This window comes from Manis javanica, chromosome 5 (assembly GCF_040802235.1).
Source record: "Manis javanica isolate MJ-LG chromosome 5, MJ_LKY, whole genome shotgun sequence".
NCBI classification, from domain to species: Eukaryota; Metazoa; Chordata; class Mammalia; order Pholidota; family Manidae; genus Manis; species Manis javanica.
This window is the reverse complement of record NC_133160.1, coordinates 111,338,670-111,358,728: the sequence shown is the minus strand read 5'-3', so window position 1 is coordinate 111,358,728 and position 20,059 is coordinate 111,338,670. Positions and strand designations below refer to the sequence as shown.

The 20,059-nt window shown below is 34.0% G+C and overlaps 1 protein-coding gene across 7 annotated transcripts in view; it reads left to right on the top strand.

Annotated features, from left to right (window-relative positions):
• MRPL1 (mitochondrial ribosomal protein L1) overlaps positions 1-20,059 on the top strand; it is a 145,574-nt gene that overhangs the window by 52,983 nt on the left and 72,532 nt on the right. For 4 of the 7 annotated variants that reach the window (XR_012131708.1, XM_073237420.1, XM_037003408.2 and 1 more), the window contains exon 7: positions 7,114-7,220. Coding sequence is in view for 3 of the 7 variants with exons in the window: in XM_073237420.1 (XP_073093521.1) it covers positions 7,114-7,220 (107 nt within the window). In the remaining 4 variants the exon portion in view is untranslated. Of the gene's footprint in view, positions 1-7,113; positions 7,221-10,071; positions 10,182-20,059 lie in introns of all 7 variants that reach the window. The other 3 variants (XR_012131707.1, XR_005057242.1, XR_012131706.1) reach the window with 1 other exon arrangement.

Sequence of the window (20,059 nt, the reverse complement as noted above, 5' to 3'; positions counted from 1 at the left end):
AGGAATGGAAAAGAACTTCCTCAACATACAAAGCATGTCTGAGAAATATCAACAGCTAATACTTTTTTTTAAGGTATCATTGATATACAATCTTATGAAGGTTGCACATGACCAACATTGTGGTTACTGGATTCACCAATATGATCAAGTACCTCCCCCACATAATGCATTGCAGTCTCTGTCCATCAGCATAGTAAGATGCTATAGAGTGCTTGTCTTCTCTGTGCTATACTGCCTTCCCTGTGCCCCCCCTACATGATGTGTGCTGATCATAATACCCCTTAGTCCCTTTTATCCTCCCTCCCCACCCACCCTCCACAAACCCTTCCCTTTGGTAACCCCTAGTCCCTTATTGGGAGTCTGTGCGCCTGCTGCTGTTTTGTTCCTTCAGTTTTACTTTGTTGTTGTACTCCACAAATGAGGGAAATCATTTGGTACTTGTCTTTCTCCGCCTGGCTTATTTCACTGACCATAATATTCTCCAGCTCCACCCATGAGATGTGTTCAGGAAAAAGTTGCTCATGTTTATATTCAAGAGATTTTTACCTGTGTTTTCTTCTAAGAGTTTTATGGTTTCATGACTTACATTCAGGTATTTGATCCATTTCAAGTTTACTTTTGTGTATAGCGTTTGACAATAATCCAGTTTCATTCTCTTACATGTAGCTGTCCAGTTTTGCCACCCTTTGTTGAAGAGGCTGTCATTTACCCATTGTATATCCATGGTCCCGTTATCATATATTAATTGGCCATATATGTGTGGGTTTATATGTGGACTCTCTATTTTATTCCATTGATCTGTGGGTCTGTTCTTGTGCCTGTACCAAATTGATTACTGTGACTTTGTAGTAGAACTTGAAGTAGGGGTATACAATCTCAATCTCCCCAGCTTTATTCTTCCTTCTCAGGATTGTTTTGGCTTTTGGGGGTCTTTTGTGATTCCATGTGAATTTTAGAACTCTTATAGTTCATTGAAGAATGCTGTCAGTATTTTGATAGGGATTGCATTGAATCTGTAGATTGCCTTAGGCAGGATGGCCATTTTGACAGTACTAATTCTTCTATCCATGAGCACGGGATGTGTTTCCATTTATTGGTGTCTTCTTTAATTTCTCTCATGAGTGTCTTATAGTTTTCAGGGTATAGGTCTTTCACTTCCTTGGTTAGGTTTATTCCTAGGTATTTGATTCTTTTTGATGCAATTGTAAATGGAATTGTTTTCCTGATTTCCCTTTCTGCCAGTTCATTGTTAGTGTGTAGGAATGCAACAGATTTATGTGTATCAATTTTGTATCCTGCAACTTTGCTGAATTCAGTTATTAGTTCTAGTAGTTTTAGGGTAAATTCTTTAGAGTTTTTATGGACAGTATCATTTCATCTGCATACAGTAACAGTTTAACTTCTTCCTTGCCAATCTGGATGCCTTTTATTTCTTTGTGATGTAATATTGCTGTAAAAGTGAGGAGAATGGGCATCCTTGTCTTGTTGCCAATCTTGGAGGAAAAGCTTTCAGCTTCTCGCTGTTAAGTATGATGTTGTCTGTGGGTTTGTTGTATATGGCCTTTATTATGTTGAGGTATGTACTGTCTGTATCCATATTGTTGAGAGTTTTTACCATGAATGGATGTTGAATTTTGTTGAATGCTTTTTCAGCATCTGTGGAGATGATTATGTGGGTTTTGTCCTTCTTTTTGTTGATGTGGTAGATGATGTTGATGGACTTTCTAATATTCTACCATCCTTGCATCCCTGGCATAAATCCCACTTGATCATGATGTATTATCTTTTTGATGTATTTATGAATGTTTTGCTAGTATTTTGTTGAGTATTTTTGCATCTATGTTCATCAGGAATATTGGTCTGTAATTTTCTTTTTATGTGGTGGTGTCTTTGCCTGGTTTTGGTATTAGAGTTATGCTGGGTTTCATAGAATGAGTTTGGAAATATTCCCTCCTCTTCTATGTTTTGGAAAATTTTAAGGTGGATGGATATTAGGTCTTCACTAAATGTTAGATAAAATTCAGCAGTGAAGCCATCTTGTCTGAGGCTTTTGTTTTTAAGTAGTTTTTGATTACCAATTAAATTTCATTGCTGGTAATTGGTCTGTTCCAATTTTCTGTTTCTTCCCGGGTCAGTCTTAGAAGGGTCTATTTTTCTAGAAAGTTGTCCGTTTCTTCTAGGTGATCCAATTTGTTAGCACATAGATTTTCATAGTATTCTCTAATAATTCTTTGCATTTCCGTGGTATCCGTAGTGATTTTTCCTTTCTTGTTTATTACTCTGTTTATGTGTGTGTGTAGAGTCTCTTTTTTTCTTCATTAGTCTGGCTAGGGGTTTATTTATTTTGTTTATATTCTCAAAGAACCAACTCTTTGTTTCATTAATTGTTCCTATTGTTTTATTCTTCTGAATTTTATTTATTTCTTCTCTGAGCTTTATTATATCCCTTCTTCTACTGACTTTGGGCCTCATTTGTTCTTTTTCTAGTTTCATTAATTGTGAGTGTAGGCTGTTCATTTCGGGTTGTTCTTCTTTCTTGAGATAGGCCTGTATTGCTGTATACTTTCCTGTTAGAACTGCCTTCACTTCATCTCACAGGTTTTGGGGTGTTGAGTTGTTATTTTCATTTGTCTCCATGTATTGCTTGATCTGTGTTTTAATTTGGTCATTGGTCTATTGGTTATTTAGGAGCATGTTGTTAAGCCTCCATGTGTTTGTGGGCTTTTTTGTTTCCTTTGCACAATTTATTTCTAGTTTCATACCTTTGTGGTTTGAGAAGTTGGTTGGTACAATTTCAATTTTTTTTAAATTTGCCGATGCTCTTTTTGTAGCCTAGTATGTGACGTATTCTGGAAAATGTTCCATGTACACTTGAGAAGAATGTGTATTCTGCTGCTTTTGGGTGTTGAGTTCTATAGATGTCTGTTAGGTCCATCTGTTCTAATGTGTTGTTCAGTGTCTCTGTGTCTTACTTATTTTCTATCTGGTTGATTGAGTAGCTAATATTTTTAATTATGAGACTGTTTAGGCTGAATGCTTTCTACCTAAAATCAGGAACAACACAAAGATCCCTCCTGTTATCCCCACTTATATTCAGTATTTTATTGGAGGTCAGTGAAATAAAGAGCATATATATGGGAAAGAAGGAAAGAAAACTGTCTTTATGCCCAGAGAATATCATCCTAAGTGAGTGATTTCTAATAAGTGAATTTAATGAGGTTTCGGGGTATAAGATCAATATGCAAAATCAGTTGTATTTCTATACTAGCAATAGATAATCAAAATGAAATTTATAAAATAGTTCCATTCATGAGAACCTGAAAAAATCAAATAAATACTTAGGAATAAATTTAACAAAAGATGGGAAAGACCTATTCACAGAAACTACGGAATGTTGGTGAAAGTTTAAGGAATACGTAAGTAAATAAAGGGATATGGTATTGCTCTGGATTTGAAGGACAATACTGGAAATATGAAATTCTTCCTACATTTTTCTATAGACTTATTGTAGTTCCAATCAAACTCCAGGAAGGCTTAATTTTTTTAGAAACGGAAAAACTTTCTAGTATTTATTTGTAAATGCAAAGGACCTGTAATAGAAGAAATGCTTTTAAAAAGGAAAAACAAAGTTAGATGATTTGCATTAGCTGATTTAAGCCATTTCTGTGGTGCTACAGTCATCAGGACAGTGTTGTATGGCATAAGGATAGATGAATATAGATTAAGCATTAACAGTTAAGAAATAGACCTGAACCCTAAGGGTCAAATGATTTTTGACAAAAGTTGTCCAAGGTTATCTGGAGAAAGAGTGTTTTTTTCAATGAATAGTTCTGAAACAACAAGATGTCCTTTTCCTTTCATCAAACACAAAAATTAATTCAAAAGGTACCAAAGACCTAGTTCTGAGGGCTAAGGCCATGAAATTCTGGAAGAAAATTTTCTAGAAAATCTTAGTGGCCTTGGATTAGAAAAAGATTTCTTAGGATACAAAAAGCATGAGTCATAGAATAAGACATTGCTAAATTGGATTATCAGAATTAAAAACTTTGTTCATGGGAAGACAGCATTAAGAAAATCAAGACAGGGCATTGACTGGGGGAAAACATTTGCCACACACATACCTGACAAAGAATTTATATACAGAATATACAAAGAGCTCTTATAACTCACCAAGAAGATTATCGATACAAGTTTTAAAAAAGAAAGCAAAGGAATTGAACAGGTAGTTTATGAGGGAAGCTACATGGTTGTCCATTAAGCAGTTGAAATGATGTTCAGCATCTTGGTCTGTAGGGTCATTGCAAGTTAATATCAACAAGATTTGGCTAGAGAGAGAGAGAGAAAGAGAGAGAGAGAGAGAGGTAGGAAAAGGAATATGTAAGGTCAGGGAAGGTTTAGGGTGGAATTCATCTCAATCATTCCGAGTCTATCACTTTTTTCCAGTTTGTTATTCTAACTTTATAAACAATATATATTTTTTTCAGTATTCCATCAATATTCCATCACTTCAGTGTGTTTTAAAGCAGAACAATTTTTCTTTTCTTAAGCCCTATTCTTTCCTACTCATCATTACAATATCACTAGGATATGGGACTCAAAATTATAAAGTCATCTGTTTGTTCATTCTTTAAGTAAACATTTGTCATGTTGTGTATCTTACTAATTATCTGCCTGTATTTAGGTGGAGATATCAAGTAGTTAATTGGAGATCATGAGAGAAATTGTGGCTGGAGATATGAATTTGTTAGTTACTAGAGGGTAATGGTGTTTAAAGCCATGTATTTTGGTGAGATTGTTTAGGGAGTTGTGAATGGATGGAAGAAGAGAGGTCAAATAACTGAGCTTTGAGGTAGTTCAACCTTTGGAAGTGAGCTAAATGAGGGTGGCTCAGTCAATAAGAGTTGAGTGGAATAGCCAGTGAGAATAGTGTTTCAGAGAACATGTCAATATATTGTAGGAAGAGGAGAGATATATTTTGACCTGCTATTTATAGATTAAGTCATAGGAACACTGAGAAATGACTGTTGGATTTGCTGTTGTGAAGGTCATTGGTGACCCTGACAAAAACATTGTTTTTAGTGGAGTAGTAGAGATAATTAACCTAATTGAAATAGCTCTAAGAGAAAAATAGAAGGGGAGACAGAAAGGGTGGACAGATTTTTTTGAGAACTTATGCTCTTAAGAGGGGTATTGGATGGTCCCTGGAAGGTAATACGAAGTTTTATTTTAAGGTGGGAGATTTTATAGCCAGTTTGTAAGTGGATGACAGTGATCTAGGAAAGCTGGGAAAGTTGACACTGTAAGGGAGAGAAGGGAAGGGTGCTGTCCCCTGTTGGCAAGAAGTGGGATCCAGTGTACAGGTGAAGAGGGATGGCCTTTTGTAAGAGCACAGACAGTTCATCCATAATGATAATAAGGAAGGTAGTGTTGTGGGTATAGATTCAAGTCTGTCAACATAATTCTTGAGCTGTCAGTATGTGCAAGACAATTAAGAAAATACAACAAAAAAATCTTAAGTTGAAGAAATTGCAATAGAGATATAGATAGTTTAGCGAGGTGCCTGTTTCTTGTATACCACTTTTGGCATCTTACTGTTTATTATTATACTATTATACTATTTAGTGTTGAAATCAGAATGTAATACTAGAAAAACAGTATTTTTCAGTAGTTGTTCCATCTGCGTGTCCCTTTTCTCCCAGTTAGATAGTAAGCTCCTTGTAGGTAGTTGCTTTCATTTCCATTGGTGTGCTCCTGAGCCATACTGAAGAGCTCCGCAGGTGATCCTTGGAAGTAGTATATGCTGAGAGTATAATATGCTCTCTATTTGGTGAAATCTTCATGTTGACATAGCATGGGAAGAATTGTGGGAAACATGGTAGGAGAGGTGTGTCTTTAGTAGCACATTCCTTATGTATTTCTTAACCCTTCAGATAATTCACATCTTCTATGTACAAAATAGAAAAATTTTTAAGTTATGTCATAGAATATTAAAAAGCATGTATTTTTTGTATTAAATTTTAGTTAAGTGTTGATGACTAAAGATTAGGAAGGTGTAGTTTATTTTTGAAGTCCTCTGTATGATACTTTGAAAATTCTTAATTTTTACCTTGATTTCATTTTTCTCCTTTCTATACTCAGTTGCATCTCTTTTTCCTTCCTGATGGAGGAAAAAGTAACATTACAATCCAATAAAGTTTTAGTGCTTAACTCTTTTTTTCATGCCAGCTTCTGCAACCATTTGTGCAATAATGGCTGCTTCCAGACTCTGTCATTCACTGTGATTATTATTTCTACTGCTAAATCTTGAGACTTTTCTAAATTTTCCCCTTCTTTATGGTAAGGCAGGTCAGGTGAATTCCACACAAAGGTAGGTAAAAAGTTTTTAAAAGACTTCAAGACTGCACTGTTAGCATTTGTCACAGATAATCTTACAGATTTTATTTTAATTTGTCATCAGTATTTCTAAAGTATGATAAACATCATCATTGCATATACTTTATTAGTTATCTATTACTGTGCCATGATAGCACCACGGATTTAGTGGATTAAAACAACACACATTACTATCTCATAGTTTCTGTATGTCAGGAACATGTGTATAGCTATGCTGGGTCCTCTGCTTCAGGATCTAGTAAAGCTTCCTTCAAGGTGTGGATCAGGGCTAAGGTTTCATCTGAGATTTAACTGGGGAAGGATCTGCTTCCAGATTCATATGGCTTTTTGGTAGAATTCAGTTCCAAGCAGGTTGCTGTACTAAGGGTCTCAACCCTTTTCTTGCCTTCTTCATATGGTAGCTCACAGCACTACAGCTTGCTTCTTCAAAACCTATAAAGAAAAGTGTCTCCTCCAAGATATAGGCATTATAGTTTTATGTAATACAATCATGTATACATAATCATCCTGTCTTTTGGTTAGCAGCAACTATCCATGCTCATGGGGAGGGGTTCACAGAGCATTAACATCAGCATTAGCATCATGGGGGCCATCCTAAAGTCTGTTTGCCACAATTGATTTGCTGTATCTTAATATGAGAAGAATGTTTCTCTTATTCAGTAATTTTTGCTACTTGTTTAAATGTAATGATAACTTTGGATTTCTTATTTTTCTAACCAGAATCCATTGGCCGTGACATCCCTAAAATGCTTGAATTATTTAAAACTGGACATGAAATTAAGGTAGATGAAGAAAGGGGGAACTTTCTCGAGACCAAAATAGGAACAGTAAGTTATAGTGGAAATTATTAAATAACCCTCTTTCTTTTTGTTTAAGTGATTAATAATTTATAATATACCAGTCATTTGAACTTGATCTTGGTACAAGCATCATGAGTGGCACTGAATATACACATAGATAATTTTTTTTATTCTATAGGTTGAACTCATAAGTTTTCATGGTATTTGAGAATTCCTTCCTTCCAGAGTTATGTGGCACCCACTGACATTTACTTGTATGTTGCCTTATTTGATTATTCTATATGTGTATTTTTGGTTCTCTAATATTTTAAGTTTAGTGAGAATAGGGTCTAGATCTTATGTTTCCCCTATGAAACATTGCATAATGCTGAGGCCATAGTAGATATTTAATACTACTATAATGAAATTAAGTAATTTGCTTTGTTTTTATGAATTGTTTCTGATTATGCCTGCTTGTGCTTTGAAAACTGTTTGCCTACTTATAGATGATGCTGGAAATCAAATTTCAAAGCTATTTTTAGGACACTGATAAGTCTATATATGTCAGGTTATAAGACATATATGTATGTCTATATATGTCTGACTCAGAATATAAGAAGCCATGGAGTCTCATTCATTCTTTTAAACAGATAACCATAGTGATTAAAACATGGGCTCCAGATCAGAGATCTTTTAGAGCTATAATGCACTTAAAGAGAATCTTTTAAAATGCTACTTAAGTATTATTTATAGTATAGTTGGAGGTTCAGCGAGTGAGTTTTAGATTCATACTGTCTGGATTCAAATCCTAGTTCCAGATTTGAATTGTGCCACCTTGCTCTGTAAGCCTCAGTTTCTCCCCTTTTCCCATTTTGCCTATATGCAAAATGAAGTTAGTAGTGATACATAATTTTTAGACTAGGAAGGAATAGATGAGATAAAGACATAATAACTATTGAGCAGACTCATGCTTCTGGCTAAGATGGAGTAACAGGGACCTGATTTACCCTACCACCTAAAACAATCTTACCTTGATACTGAATCCAGACAAAGTATCATTGGACAAAGTGTCCAGACAATAGTCCAGTATCAATGATGAGCATAGATGTTAAAATTACAAACTGAATTTCAGCCAATAGAATCCAGCAATGTGTAAAAAGAATAATACATCACGACCATATAGGATTTATCCTAAAACACAAGGTTAGTTTAACATACAGCATTCAGTCATTATAATTTACCGTATTAACAAACAAACTGAAAATCAAAAGTGTTTTATCATCTCAGTAGATACAGAGGATTATATCTGCATTTGACAGAATCCAACATCCATTCTTGATTTAAAAGTCTCAGCAAACTAGGAATAGATGTTAACATCCTCTCCCTGATAAATGTATATTAGAAAAAGCAACAGCTGACTTTATACTTAGTGGTGAAAGACTGAATGCATTCCTCTTAAGATTTAGAACAAGGTAAGGATATCCACTCTCACCACTTTTGTTCAACACTGATGTGGGGATTCTAGGCAGTGTAGTCAGCAAAAAAAGAGACATCTAGATGAGAAAGGAAGAAGTAAAACTCTTCATTCACAGATTACATGATCTAGCCACTGGAACAAAGAAGTGAGTAAGTATACAAGATCAATATACAAAAATCAATTTTGCTTCTATATAATAGCAACAAAGAAAAATTAAAATTAAAAAATAGTGCCATCTGCAGTAGCATCAAAAAATATAAATTACTTAGAGATAAATATAATAAAATGTGAAATATCCATACATTGAAAATTTCAAAATATAGTTGAGAGAAATTAAAGATCTAAATAAATGCTAAGGTGTACCATGTTCATGGATCAGTAAATTCTGTATTGTTAGATGTCAGTTGTCTCTGAAGTAATGTATAGACTGAACACATTCTCAGTCAAAATTCTATTTAGCTTTTTTGTAGAAATTGACAAGTTCATTCTAAAATTGATATAGAAATATAAAGGATCTAGGAGCAGCCAAAACAACTTTGAAAAAGAACAAAGTTGGACAACTATGTGTTTTCAAGATTTGTAAAGCTACAGTAATGAGACAGTATGGTATTGATGTCAAAAAAAGGCAAAATGATCAATGGAAGAGAGTAGAGTCTCCCTCTGCCCCCCAGAAAGACAAAACAAAAGTGGACAACTAATTTAAAACAAGATGCAAAGGTGTTCTTAATGGAGAAATGATAGACTTTTCAATATGTGGTAATGGAACTATTGGATGCCTATATGCAGTAAAAGAAATTTTGACAATTTCATGCCATATATAATTAACTCAAAATATATCAAAGACCTAAATGTAAAGCCTAAAATATTAAAATTTCTGGGAGAAAAAAGTTGGATCAGAGAGTGATTTCTTAAATATGACACCAAAACCAAGAGATCTGTAAGAGAAGAAACTGATACATTGTACCTCATAAAAACTAAAAGCTTATGCTCTTTGAGACACATTGCTAATAGAATGAAAAGGTAAGTCACAGACTTGGATAAAATATTTACATATCATGTGTCTGATAAATCCACAATTTATAAAGAACTTTCGGAACTCAATAATAAAATAAGCCAGTTTTAAAAATCAGCACCAGAATTGAACGCACTTCACCAAGGTCTGACAAATAAATGGCAAGATGCTCAACATTATTAGTTGTTAAGGAAATGCAAACTAAAACCACAGTGAGATATTACCACACATCTATTGGAATGACAGTAATGAAAATGACTGATGATACCAAGTGTTCGTGAGTATGTGGAAGGATGAGAACACTCATACACTGCTGTGGAAATGTAAAATGATGCAATCTTTGGCAAACAGTTTGGCAGTTTAAGAAGTTTAACATCCACTTACTGTGTGATTCACCATGCCACTTTTAGATATTTACCCAGGAGAAATGGAAACATATACCAATACAAACAACTTGTGAGCAAATGCTTGTATCGGATTTATTTGTAATAGCAGAAACATTCCACATGTCCATCAACAGGTAAATGTATAAACAAACCTTGTTATATCAATAGAATAGAATATTCTTTAGTAATAAAAAAAACTATTAAAGCATGCTTTAAAATGGATGAATTTAAAAATAATTATTCTCATGCAAAAAGAAATACATACATTGTACAAATACAAATGTATAGTGACAGAAAGCACACCAGTAATCACTGGGGACAGAGGTGTATAGAGAGGAAGGGATTACAAAGGAGCACAAGGAATTTTGCAGATGATCAGCATGTTTGTTATCCTTACTGGTGATGGTTTTGTGAGTGTATACATATGTCAAAACTTAATAAATTGACACTTTAAGAATGTACAGCATATTCTGTGGAATACTATTTAGCAGTAAAAAGAATGTACTGTGGGTACATGCTATTATGTGGATGAACCTCAAAAACATTATGCTCAGTGAATGAAACCAGACATAGAAACCACATATTATGTGATAACCATTTGTATGAAAAGACAAAATTATAAAGACAAAAGTAGATTAATGGTGAAAACAGCCATTAACAAACAGTGAATGTGAATGAGAGGTCATATGGGGGAGATGAGGATGTTTTAAAACTGATTTATAGTGATGGTTGTGCAGCTCAATAAACTTATTAAAAAGTCAAAACAGATTTTTATTCCTTTTTAAACAACTTTATTGAGGTATACTTGACACACTGCATATTTTTAACTTTACTGAGGTATATTTTACATATTAATTTCAAATTTTTATCTCCTAATTAATTTTGTGTGTCTGTTTGCCTGTATAAGAGAGACTGTATCTTTATTAGTTAAATTATCTTGATGTCCCTTATGATTCTCAAAGGGTCTGTTCTACCACATTTCTTCAAGATTCAGTTCTAATATTGATGTATTGTGAAACTGATTTTGAGGTGGTTAAGCTGATTTTCCTTCTGTATCAAAATGATAAATATGATCAGTTAAGTAATGTTTCTTATATCAGACTTGAAGATTAGCATCTCGGGTATTAGAACTCAATCACTATTGCCTTTGTATATCAGAACTATACTAATGCTTTCATAGCCAGCCAGCATCCAAAATTTATCAGCACTACTTACAGGTAAATTAGTTTTGTTCTTAATCCTTCCTACTGTTTGTACTTAAAATTTACATGTTTGTGAAATTCATTATGTCTACATGCTATCAGATCAAATGCTCGTATCAGTGAAAATGTCATTTAAATGATATGTTGAACATCATGCAGGCAGAACAGGTTATTATTGGAATATTTTATATTTCAGTCAGTTATGTTGCTGTCATGTAGTTGCCATTTATGTGTCTCCCTTAGTATGAAGAATAAGTTGGTTGGAATAAAAGTATTTTGCTAAGTGGTCAGAATTGAGGGGAGGATTTTAAAGCATAAAATTACAAATAAAGATTCATGGGGAGAAAAAGCACATTTCTTCAACTGGAGTCTTAACTTTTTTCCTTTTTCCTTCCTTCCCTCCTTTCCATGAAATAGAAATGAAACTAAGGCAGATTCTCAAAAAATGAGGCTGAGACATAGTGCATATCTGGCTCGTTTATTAAATAGAAGTTTCATTTCATATAGCAATTAATAATTCTAAAGGGGTTTATCTGCATTTATAATGTAGGAAACAGTATAGTAGTCATAATTTTGCTAACCAGATAGCTCTGCTGACATTTAAAAAATTTCAAATTATTATATGCACTTGGTTTAATTGTGTTATGATACCTCACACAGTCACCAGCATTAGATACCAGATACAATCATTTGTCAGTTTGTTAGGTGACGTATTACTGGTATGTGTGTGTGTGTGTGCGTGTGTGTACACTTTTAAGTGCTTAAAAGTTCCAAGGTGAACAGTCTTTTCTTCTTTGGTTACAGTCTTTTTCTGGTCCTTAAGATAAGATCCCCTGATCTCTCCCTGGATTCTTACTCCCTTTCTTTTTACATTCCTGGGCTGGCCCTGATTCTTTAGCACTCTCTCCTTTTTTTTTTTTTTTTTTCTATCAATAATTTGCCATAGACTTTTCTGTTTCTTTTTTTTAAAATTTATCAAATTATCATTGATATACGGTCTTATGATGGTTTCATATAAACAACACAGTGGGTTCAACACTCACCCCTATTATCAAGTCCTCACCCCCTCTATTGTGGTCACTGTCTATCAGTGTAGTAAGATGTTACAGAGTCATTAATTGTCTTCTTCATGCTGTACTGCCTTCCCTGTGACCTGCCTATATTGTGATTGCGAATTATAGTGCCCCTTAATCCCTTTCTCCCTCACCACCTACCCTCCCCAACCCCTTGCCTTCGGTAACCACTAGTCCCTTCTTGATGTTTGCAAGTTCACTGCTATTTTGTTCCTTCAGTTTTGCTTTTGTTTTTATACTCCACAAATGAGTGAAATCATTTGGTATTTGTCTTTCTCTGCCTGGCTTATTTCAGTGAACATAATACCCTCTAGATCCAAACATGTTGTTGCAAATGGTAGAATTGCTTTTCTTTTTATGGCTGAATAATATTCCACTGTAGCACTTTCCATTTCTTTCTCTCTCTCTCTTTTTTTTTTTTCTGTCCAGGCTCCTATGGCTCCCTTTACTGTGGACTCTTATCTGACTCACTTCTACTATGACTTGTTCTTTTTACTAGTGCCTTTTAAATGGAATTGACAAAAAACATGGTCCTTGAAGGTTGACCACTTGTAAAATTGAAGTATTCAGAGATTGCCTGGCATCTGCTAACTACTGAAATAAAGCCTTTTCTACCCAGTATATGGGGCTGATTTTTCTGTTTTTTCCATGATGTGTAATAGATTTTCACTCTATCCTCTTTGTTTAAAAATTTATTCTCATTTATTGACTTTTCTTAAACTTTTTTTTCTGAATAGGAAAAATTATTATTAGCCCATTTATAACCTAACTGAAAAAAAAAATAAAACCACCTTAATGTGTAAGTTTTGTTCAACAAGTATTCATTAAGTACTGACTGTCAGGCACAATGTGATATAAAACAGTAAGACTTTATTTCCTTAAAAAAGACATATCTTAGAAGATAGATATGGAAATAAATTATAGGAAAGTATGAAAGTATAAGTACAGAAATACATATAAGATATGAAGAAGTTACATAAAAGAAGCAATGATATAATCATGGCACAGAGAGGTCAGGATAGCTTCTAAAAGGAGTTTGAAAATATATACAAGGTAAATTAAGGGTCATTATTCATATTTTAAAATAACATACAAAAGGATTATTAGACAACTGCACATTTGTATTAATGAGTTCAGCTATTTTAAAGGGACCAAATAACAGTGATTTATCCATAATAGAGTTATTTTTCTCCCAGGTTTGAGCTGGTGGGTAGCTCCAGGCTGCTCTACTCCACAGGGTTAAGAGGGATCAGGGTTCCTTCCCTTTTGTTTTTTTGCCATCTCCTAGGATCTATTCTGTGTGGTTGAATTGTGCTGATACCATGACCGATTTATTGCCTTTGTGCAGGAGGCAAGAAAAAGTGGTGAGAAACAACTCTTCTTGAAGCATGTGAACCATTGCCCTCATCACTTTTGCTCCTATCCCATGGTCCAGAGCTTAGTTACATGGCTTAGCTGAAGGTCTGCACTATGTAGTGTCTAGCTGAGTGGTCATGTGCCCAGCTAAAACTTAATTATTTGAAAGAAGGGATGGATTTGGGAGACAGTTAAGGTTTTACCACAGCTGAGGAGGAGTCAAGAAACCTAAAAGAATAAGAAAATAAAAGAGGAATTTTTGTTCATTTTGTTTACTCCTGTATCCCTAATTCCTAGAATAGTGCTAGGCAAGTAGTACGTGCTTAATAAATAATCATAGAGTAAGTGAATGTGCAAGTGTATGTGTAAACAAAGGTACTGCCAATTGAAGATCAGTTAGAAATGGTTAAAAGACATTTCAAATGTATATATAGTGAATCACTGTTTTATAAAAAATTTGATGTACACCACACTTTTCACACAATTATGGGGTAATACTGAAAGTGAAATTTTAATTCCTGGAATTTCATAAAATGAAGAGCCAGAATTAAGACTCCTGCCCTCTATTCATCTTAGGAGTATTTAGCCAGGTGTATATTTTGCATTACACAAGAAAATTAAACTGTGTCCAGATATTATAGTATACACCTGCCAGAATAAAGACTTTGAAGTAGTTTTTAAAGGGTGCCTGTTAGTATTTTATAACATACCACAAATCCATTTTATGTTAGCTGTTAGGCACTGAGAAACATGCCTTGCTTTTTCTCCCTTATAGCTTCCTTGTGTGATTAAAGATATTTGGCCTCCAGCCTACTTTCCAAAACACTTCTAAGTGTAATTATAGGTCAGTTGCATTGTTGTTTGATTTTCTTAACTTGTCCCTTATTGTAAGGTAAAAGTTGTTTCTCATTTTCTATTGATGATGAATATCCCATTTTAAAGAGGCATACATAATACTTTTACATTTGTCAGAAACTAAAAATATTCTCGTCTCCTTTCATTTTTGTTAATGTTGTCTGCCAAACATATTTCACAGACAAGCAAATGTGATAGTGTTGTAGTTAGGTTTCATTTGCTGAGAGTGGTGGAGATCAAAGGATAGAAGTTTTCACTAGGAAAAAAATTGCTAGAGCTGCAAAATATGGCACATTAAATTAAGACTTGTAGTAGGAAGCATTTATCAAGAAGAGAGGACATGAACTATAGTTTAAAGGAAAATTTGGAATGTGCTTATTTGGTATATTTAACCTATCATAGTATTTAATACCATAATAAATTATGTGACTCATGGCCTAGTATATATACTCCTAAAAGAGCCTATAAAATCACAGCCATGTTTCTATATATATTTTCAAGTAGCAACTAGCTAACTTTTATGTCTGAATCCAATTCAGTAGAATCTCTCATATGTATAAGTACTTATTATAATTTTCATGGGTTTTTGGCTTTGATTTTCAAATCAAGTATAACTGAAAAATCTTTTGTGATTAATGAAGTTAGATAAAGTTTGAGGATTAAAATACAATTTTGTGTTGTAATGCACACTGGATCTTTTTTTAAAGAGTACTATGAAATTTAGTTTAATTTCAATCATTATTTTGTAGCTTCGGCCCCTTTGTCTTCCCCCCTGCACCACCCCCTCCACCCCCACCTGCTTCCCTGACATGCTTCTCAGAACTCTGACAACCAGGCCTCACCCTCGAGGCTGGAGACTAGATGAAGCTTAGTTCAATACTAATAAAAGTGAGACTTTTGAGCAGCTTTACAATACATTTGACTCTTGAACAATGCAGGAGTTAGGGGTACAGACTGCTTTCGCAGTTCAAAATCCACATAAAATTTTTAACTCCCCAAAAACTTCACTACACTTGACTGGAAGCCTTGCCAATAATATAAATGGTTTATTACCGTGTTTTGTATGTTACATTTATTACATACTCTATTCTTGCAATAAAGTAAACTAGAGAAAAATGTTTTTTTCAAATTGTCGCCAATTTCTAAAAATTTTTCCAGAATATTATTGAAAAAAATCTGCATGCAAGTGGTCAAGTTCAAACCCATGTTGTTCAAGGGTCAGCTGTGTTTTCCTTTCCATTTGAACATTTATAGTGGTTTTACTCTCTTTCCATATGAAGAAGTTACCAAAGTAATTGATACTTTGATGGGAATTATTTGACATGATTTAAAAATAATTGTTATCATTTGTAATTTGTTTTTGGTACTTGTCTTCAGGTTCTCCTTTCTTTTCTCTCTCTTTCCTTTTTTTTTAAAAAACAATAGCTCTTAAAGTTTTTCTTTTCTGTTTTCCTTTTCCCTCTCCCTCTCTCTTTGTACTTTTTTTTTTTCTTTCGTATTTTCTACTTTTCCCTCCCTTAGTCATCCACCTACCTACATGTTGGAAAGAAGTGAAAAATATAATTAAATTTATGGGAAAATTAGTATGGATTAGTGGGAAGTGAATACCACAGAATAGTTTTTCAGTGACTTGCAACTTAATTTTGATTACATAAAGTATGTAATCAAAATGTTTCTTGGTAGATGCTATTTGAATTAATAATGCTGTTAACAAATCAGTTTCTACATAAAATGTTTTTAATATAAAAGTTTGTTCTCTAAAGATGTTTAAACATTTTCCTGTGATCTTATATATTCATTCATCACATCATAAACTTTTAAAACATTTGGCAGTTTCTGAATTATTATTAATTCTAAATTAATGGTATCAATAAGTTATGAAACAATAGTATAGTACATGGAAATTGAAGCCTTACTTTGAAGCAGTGAGGTCCCTCCTGTGAGTGATGGAGTCCTATCTTCCTATTTCTTTAATTATATCATAGAACAGGTTCCCACTAGTATGCTATAAAATGAAGTTAAGTGAGTAAAGTGTTCTAAAGAAACTATATACTTTTCAAATGTGTATGTCACTCTTTTTAGTTTAGAATCTATTACTATTTCCATTACTCTTTGTTACTTGTAAACTAAAAACTTACTAATATGTAATTAGAACATGAAATCTTGAATAATTTGGAATGAGGAAGATTTCTAAAATCTTCACCAAATACAATTGAAATTTTGAAGACTGTCTTTTAAAAATATATTATGTAACAGCCTAGCTTTGACATGAACAATTATCATAGTATTAAAGGAAAAACAACTGTAGCCCTTTTACAGTCATGTGCTGTCTAGATATTGAGGACTTGTAAATAATAATGGTATTAGCACATCAAACCTATACCCATTTTCTAAAATGAGAAAACAGAGGGTAGGACAGCTCAGATGTGTTTGTACCAAATCATGCCAAGACCTGATTTAACTAGGATTTCTTGTCTGGGCTTCAAATATACTTGGGTCTTTGACATACTTAATATAAAGGCAACGTCTTTGATGTGCTTTTTTCCCTTTCCTTTTAAAGTTGTAGACATGGTCTGTTCTTAGGCATGTATCACTGTGCTTTGCTTGTGTAATAGTAAATTGTTTTGTGGCAAGATTATTGTCATCCTGGCAGCTAATTAAAGCTGAAGTACATTGTAACAAAAATAAACAAGTTCAGGGCAAGGGAATATAAACATAGTAAAATCTTGTGTTGAAATCAGAGCCTTCAGTTTTAGGGAACATGTTAGCACAGGAAAAGTGAATGTGTTGGGAGTTCAGTTAGACAAGATGTGGATAGTGCATGGAAATTAAAGACTTATTTTGCAGCAAAGAGGTCCATGAGGTGAAAGAAGCAAGGAATATTGTTTAAATCAATTAGATACAAGCCATAGTTGGGTAAAAGGTGCCAGCCCTTTGGCTCATGGCTCATTCCCACCAACCCTCCTCATTTTTCTCTATTTCTTCCAGTTGATACTAACTTTTGCTGTGTTATTGGTATAGTACAGGGTGCTATTATAGACAAGGGAATTATAAAGAGAGGACAATAAATTGTAAAATGTAAAAGGTAATTTTGTACTTGTTAGTTCTCATTGAAAATAAAGGCAATAGATATAGGTCTTAGATCTCCAAGAGTATGGCACTAAGAGGAGAAACTAGTATTATTCAGAACCCAATAGTGTTAGCATTTTGCTTGGTACCTTATTGGGAGAGATGCATATTTATCTGTGATGAATAATCCTTGTAGTATTTTAGGCTGTATCTTTTGGATGGACATTTATCAATGTTCTTACCAGTTTAGAATAAAAAATAGTTTGTCGTCATTTCCAGTTTTCTTCCCTATATTGCCATGAAATCAGATGATTTTTTCCCAGAACTTTCAGGAATTGAAAGTACGACTCTCCTCTTCTACTAGATTTAAATAATAGCATAAGAAAAACCATGCTATTTGACAGAAACAGCTAACTTTTCTTGTTAACTCATTGCATTAACTGAACAATGTGGTAGTCACTGATTAATAGAATAACACATGATGAAAAATATACATGTGGCATAACATGTCAAAAGGGAGTAAACTGACTTAACTTTTCTTTGTTTGCCAAGTCATTTGTTAAGAATAAGTAATTGTCAATATACTGCACACAGTTTTCTTTTGTTAGCTTTGTTTCAAAAACCAATAAGTATGATAGCTTATTCTTTTTTTCTAAGAATTCTGTCTTGATTCAAATGCTAGGAGACAAAATTGAATGGATCTGAAAAAATTTCTTATGAGTTTCATTAGTGTTACTACTAAACAGGTAATAACATTCATTACTATAGTATTTACAGTAAACAATAAAACATCTATTAGATTCTATTATGAATTATTAAATATGGTAAATATGAACACAAAAGTAAGCATTTTCCAAACAGCTTTATCATAAGCAATGGTGAAAGTTGCTTCTGCCTAATAGCATCTTCCTTCTCCTATTTAGATTTTGATAAAGGTAGGAATTTGTTAAAGTGATGTAAGGCATAGTTCATACCACAGCTTGTCTTTGCATGAATTTTCATATATTTGGAGACAAGTAATGTATTCTAATATACAAGAGTTGGCAAACTGGTTCTGTGGTCTATTTTGTGTAATTTCTGATCTTAGAATGGTCTTAAAGTTTTGTGTAAAACAAAGATTATGCAGCAGAAATCACGTGTGGCTTTTAAAGCCTAAAATATTTATTACTGGTTCTTTACAGAAAAAGGGCGTCAGTCCTAAATTACAAATACTTAACACCTAAACCTGAAGGTCCAGTTTCAGGTGAGTGGTGTAATCACACAACACTCTTATTTCTTCCACTGAATGCAGCTATAATAAAACCTGGACAGAAGGCATGGAACAGCTGTTTGAAGACTCTGAAAAGTAAATAGTAGCAGGTGAATAAGGGAAGATAAAAATTTGAAGTACCCCCAACTGGCAGTTGGTTTGCCATTTCTATCCCTTGACTTGGTCTCAACATAGCCTGAAGCCAGCAAGTGGACATCAGTGCAGGCAGTGAGAACTCCAGGAGAAGCCCTTTAGTTCAGGCTTGAGAAGCAGAGATCATGGCTCCTAGCAGTGACAGTGAGTGCAGAGGAGGACCCAGGTATGTAGAACTTTGAGGAAGGGGAGTTTTTCTTTTTGACTGGAGCTTCTGTGGTCAGAATGTCAAGGGAGGGGGTGCGCACTGCCTTTACCTTTTTTCTGTCTCTGTCCTGCCAGTTGGCCCCTGTGCAGAACCATTGCAGAAAGTAGTGGCGAAGTGGGGTGCATATAGCTCCAGCTTTCCCAGCAGGGTTCCAACCAGAAAGTACTGGGGAGATCAAGGAGATGGTGGGGACTTGGAAAAGAGACTTCGTAAAAATTATTTATGAACTCCTGGAGATGAAATCAATAGAGATGACATGGAAAGAGTCAGAGAACTTGAAGACAGAACATTCTATAAATGCATTTGAAACAAGATGCTGTATGGGGCTCTTCTGGGTTAGGATCAGTGACTAAGATTACAGGAAGGAGGTTTTTTTGGCTCTCTATCTTGTGTTATGGTGATTACTCAGTTGTATACATGAGTTAAAATTCATGGAACTACACCCCTAAAAAAGGTCAGTTTTATTGCCTTTCAATTTAAAAAATAAGAGTAAAAATTATCTAAGCCTCTAACAATATGATTAGCCTCTTAGGAGTCATGGTGTGGGGTGGGGGTGGTTTCAGTCTATCCTCCAGTATTAACAGTGAAAATGATTCTTACTTTGTTTCAGAAAACATGAAGAAATAAAGTATGACTTGTAATTTATAGCATCATTAAGGATGTTTCATCATTTTAAACACTAAAATGAAACCAATTTGTTTTATTAACAAGTAATACATGCTCATAGTAAAATATTTGAAAAATATTGAATAAGAATATAAAAATCATTCAAAAATCGCTGTAGTTAACATTTTAGTATTTATGCCCTATCTCTATGCATGTATTTTCTTTTAATGTAATTGCTATC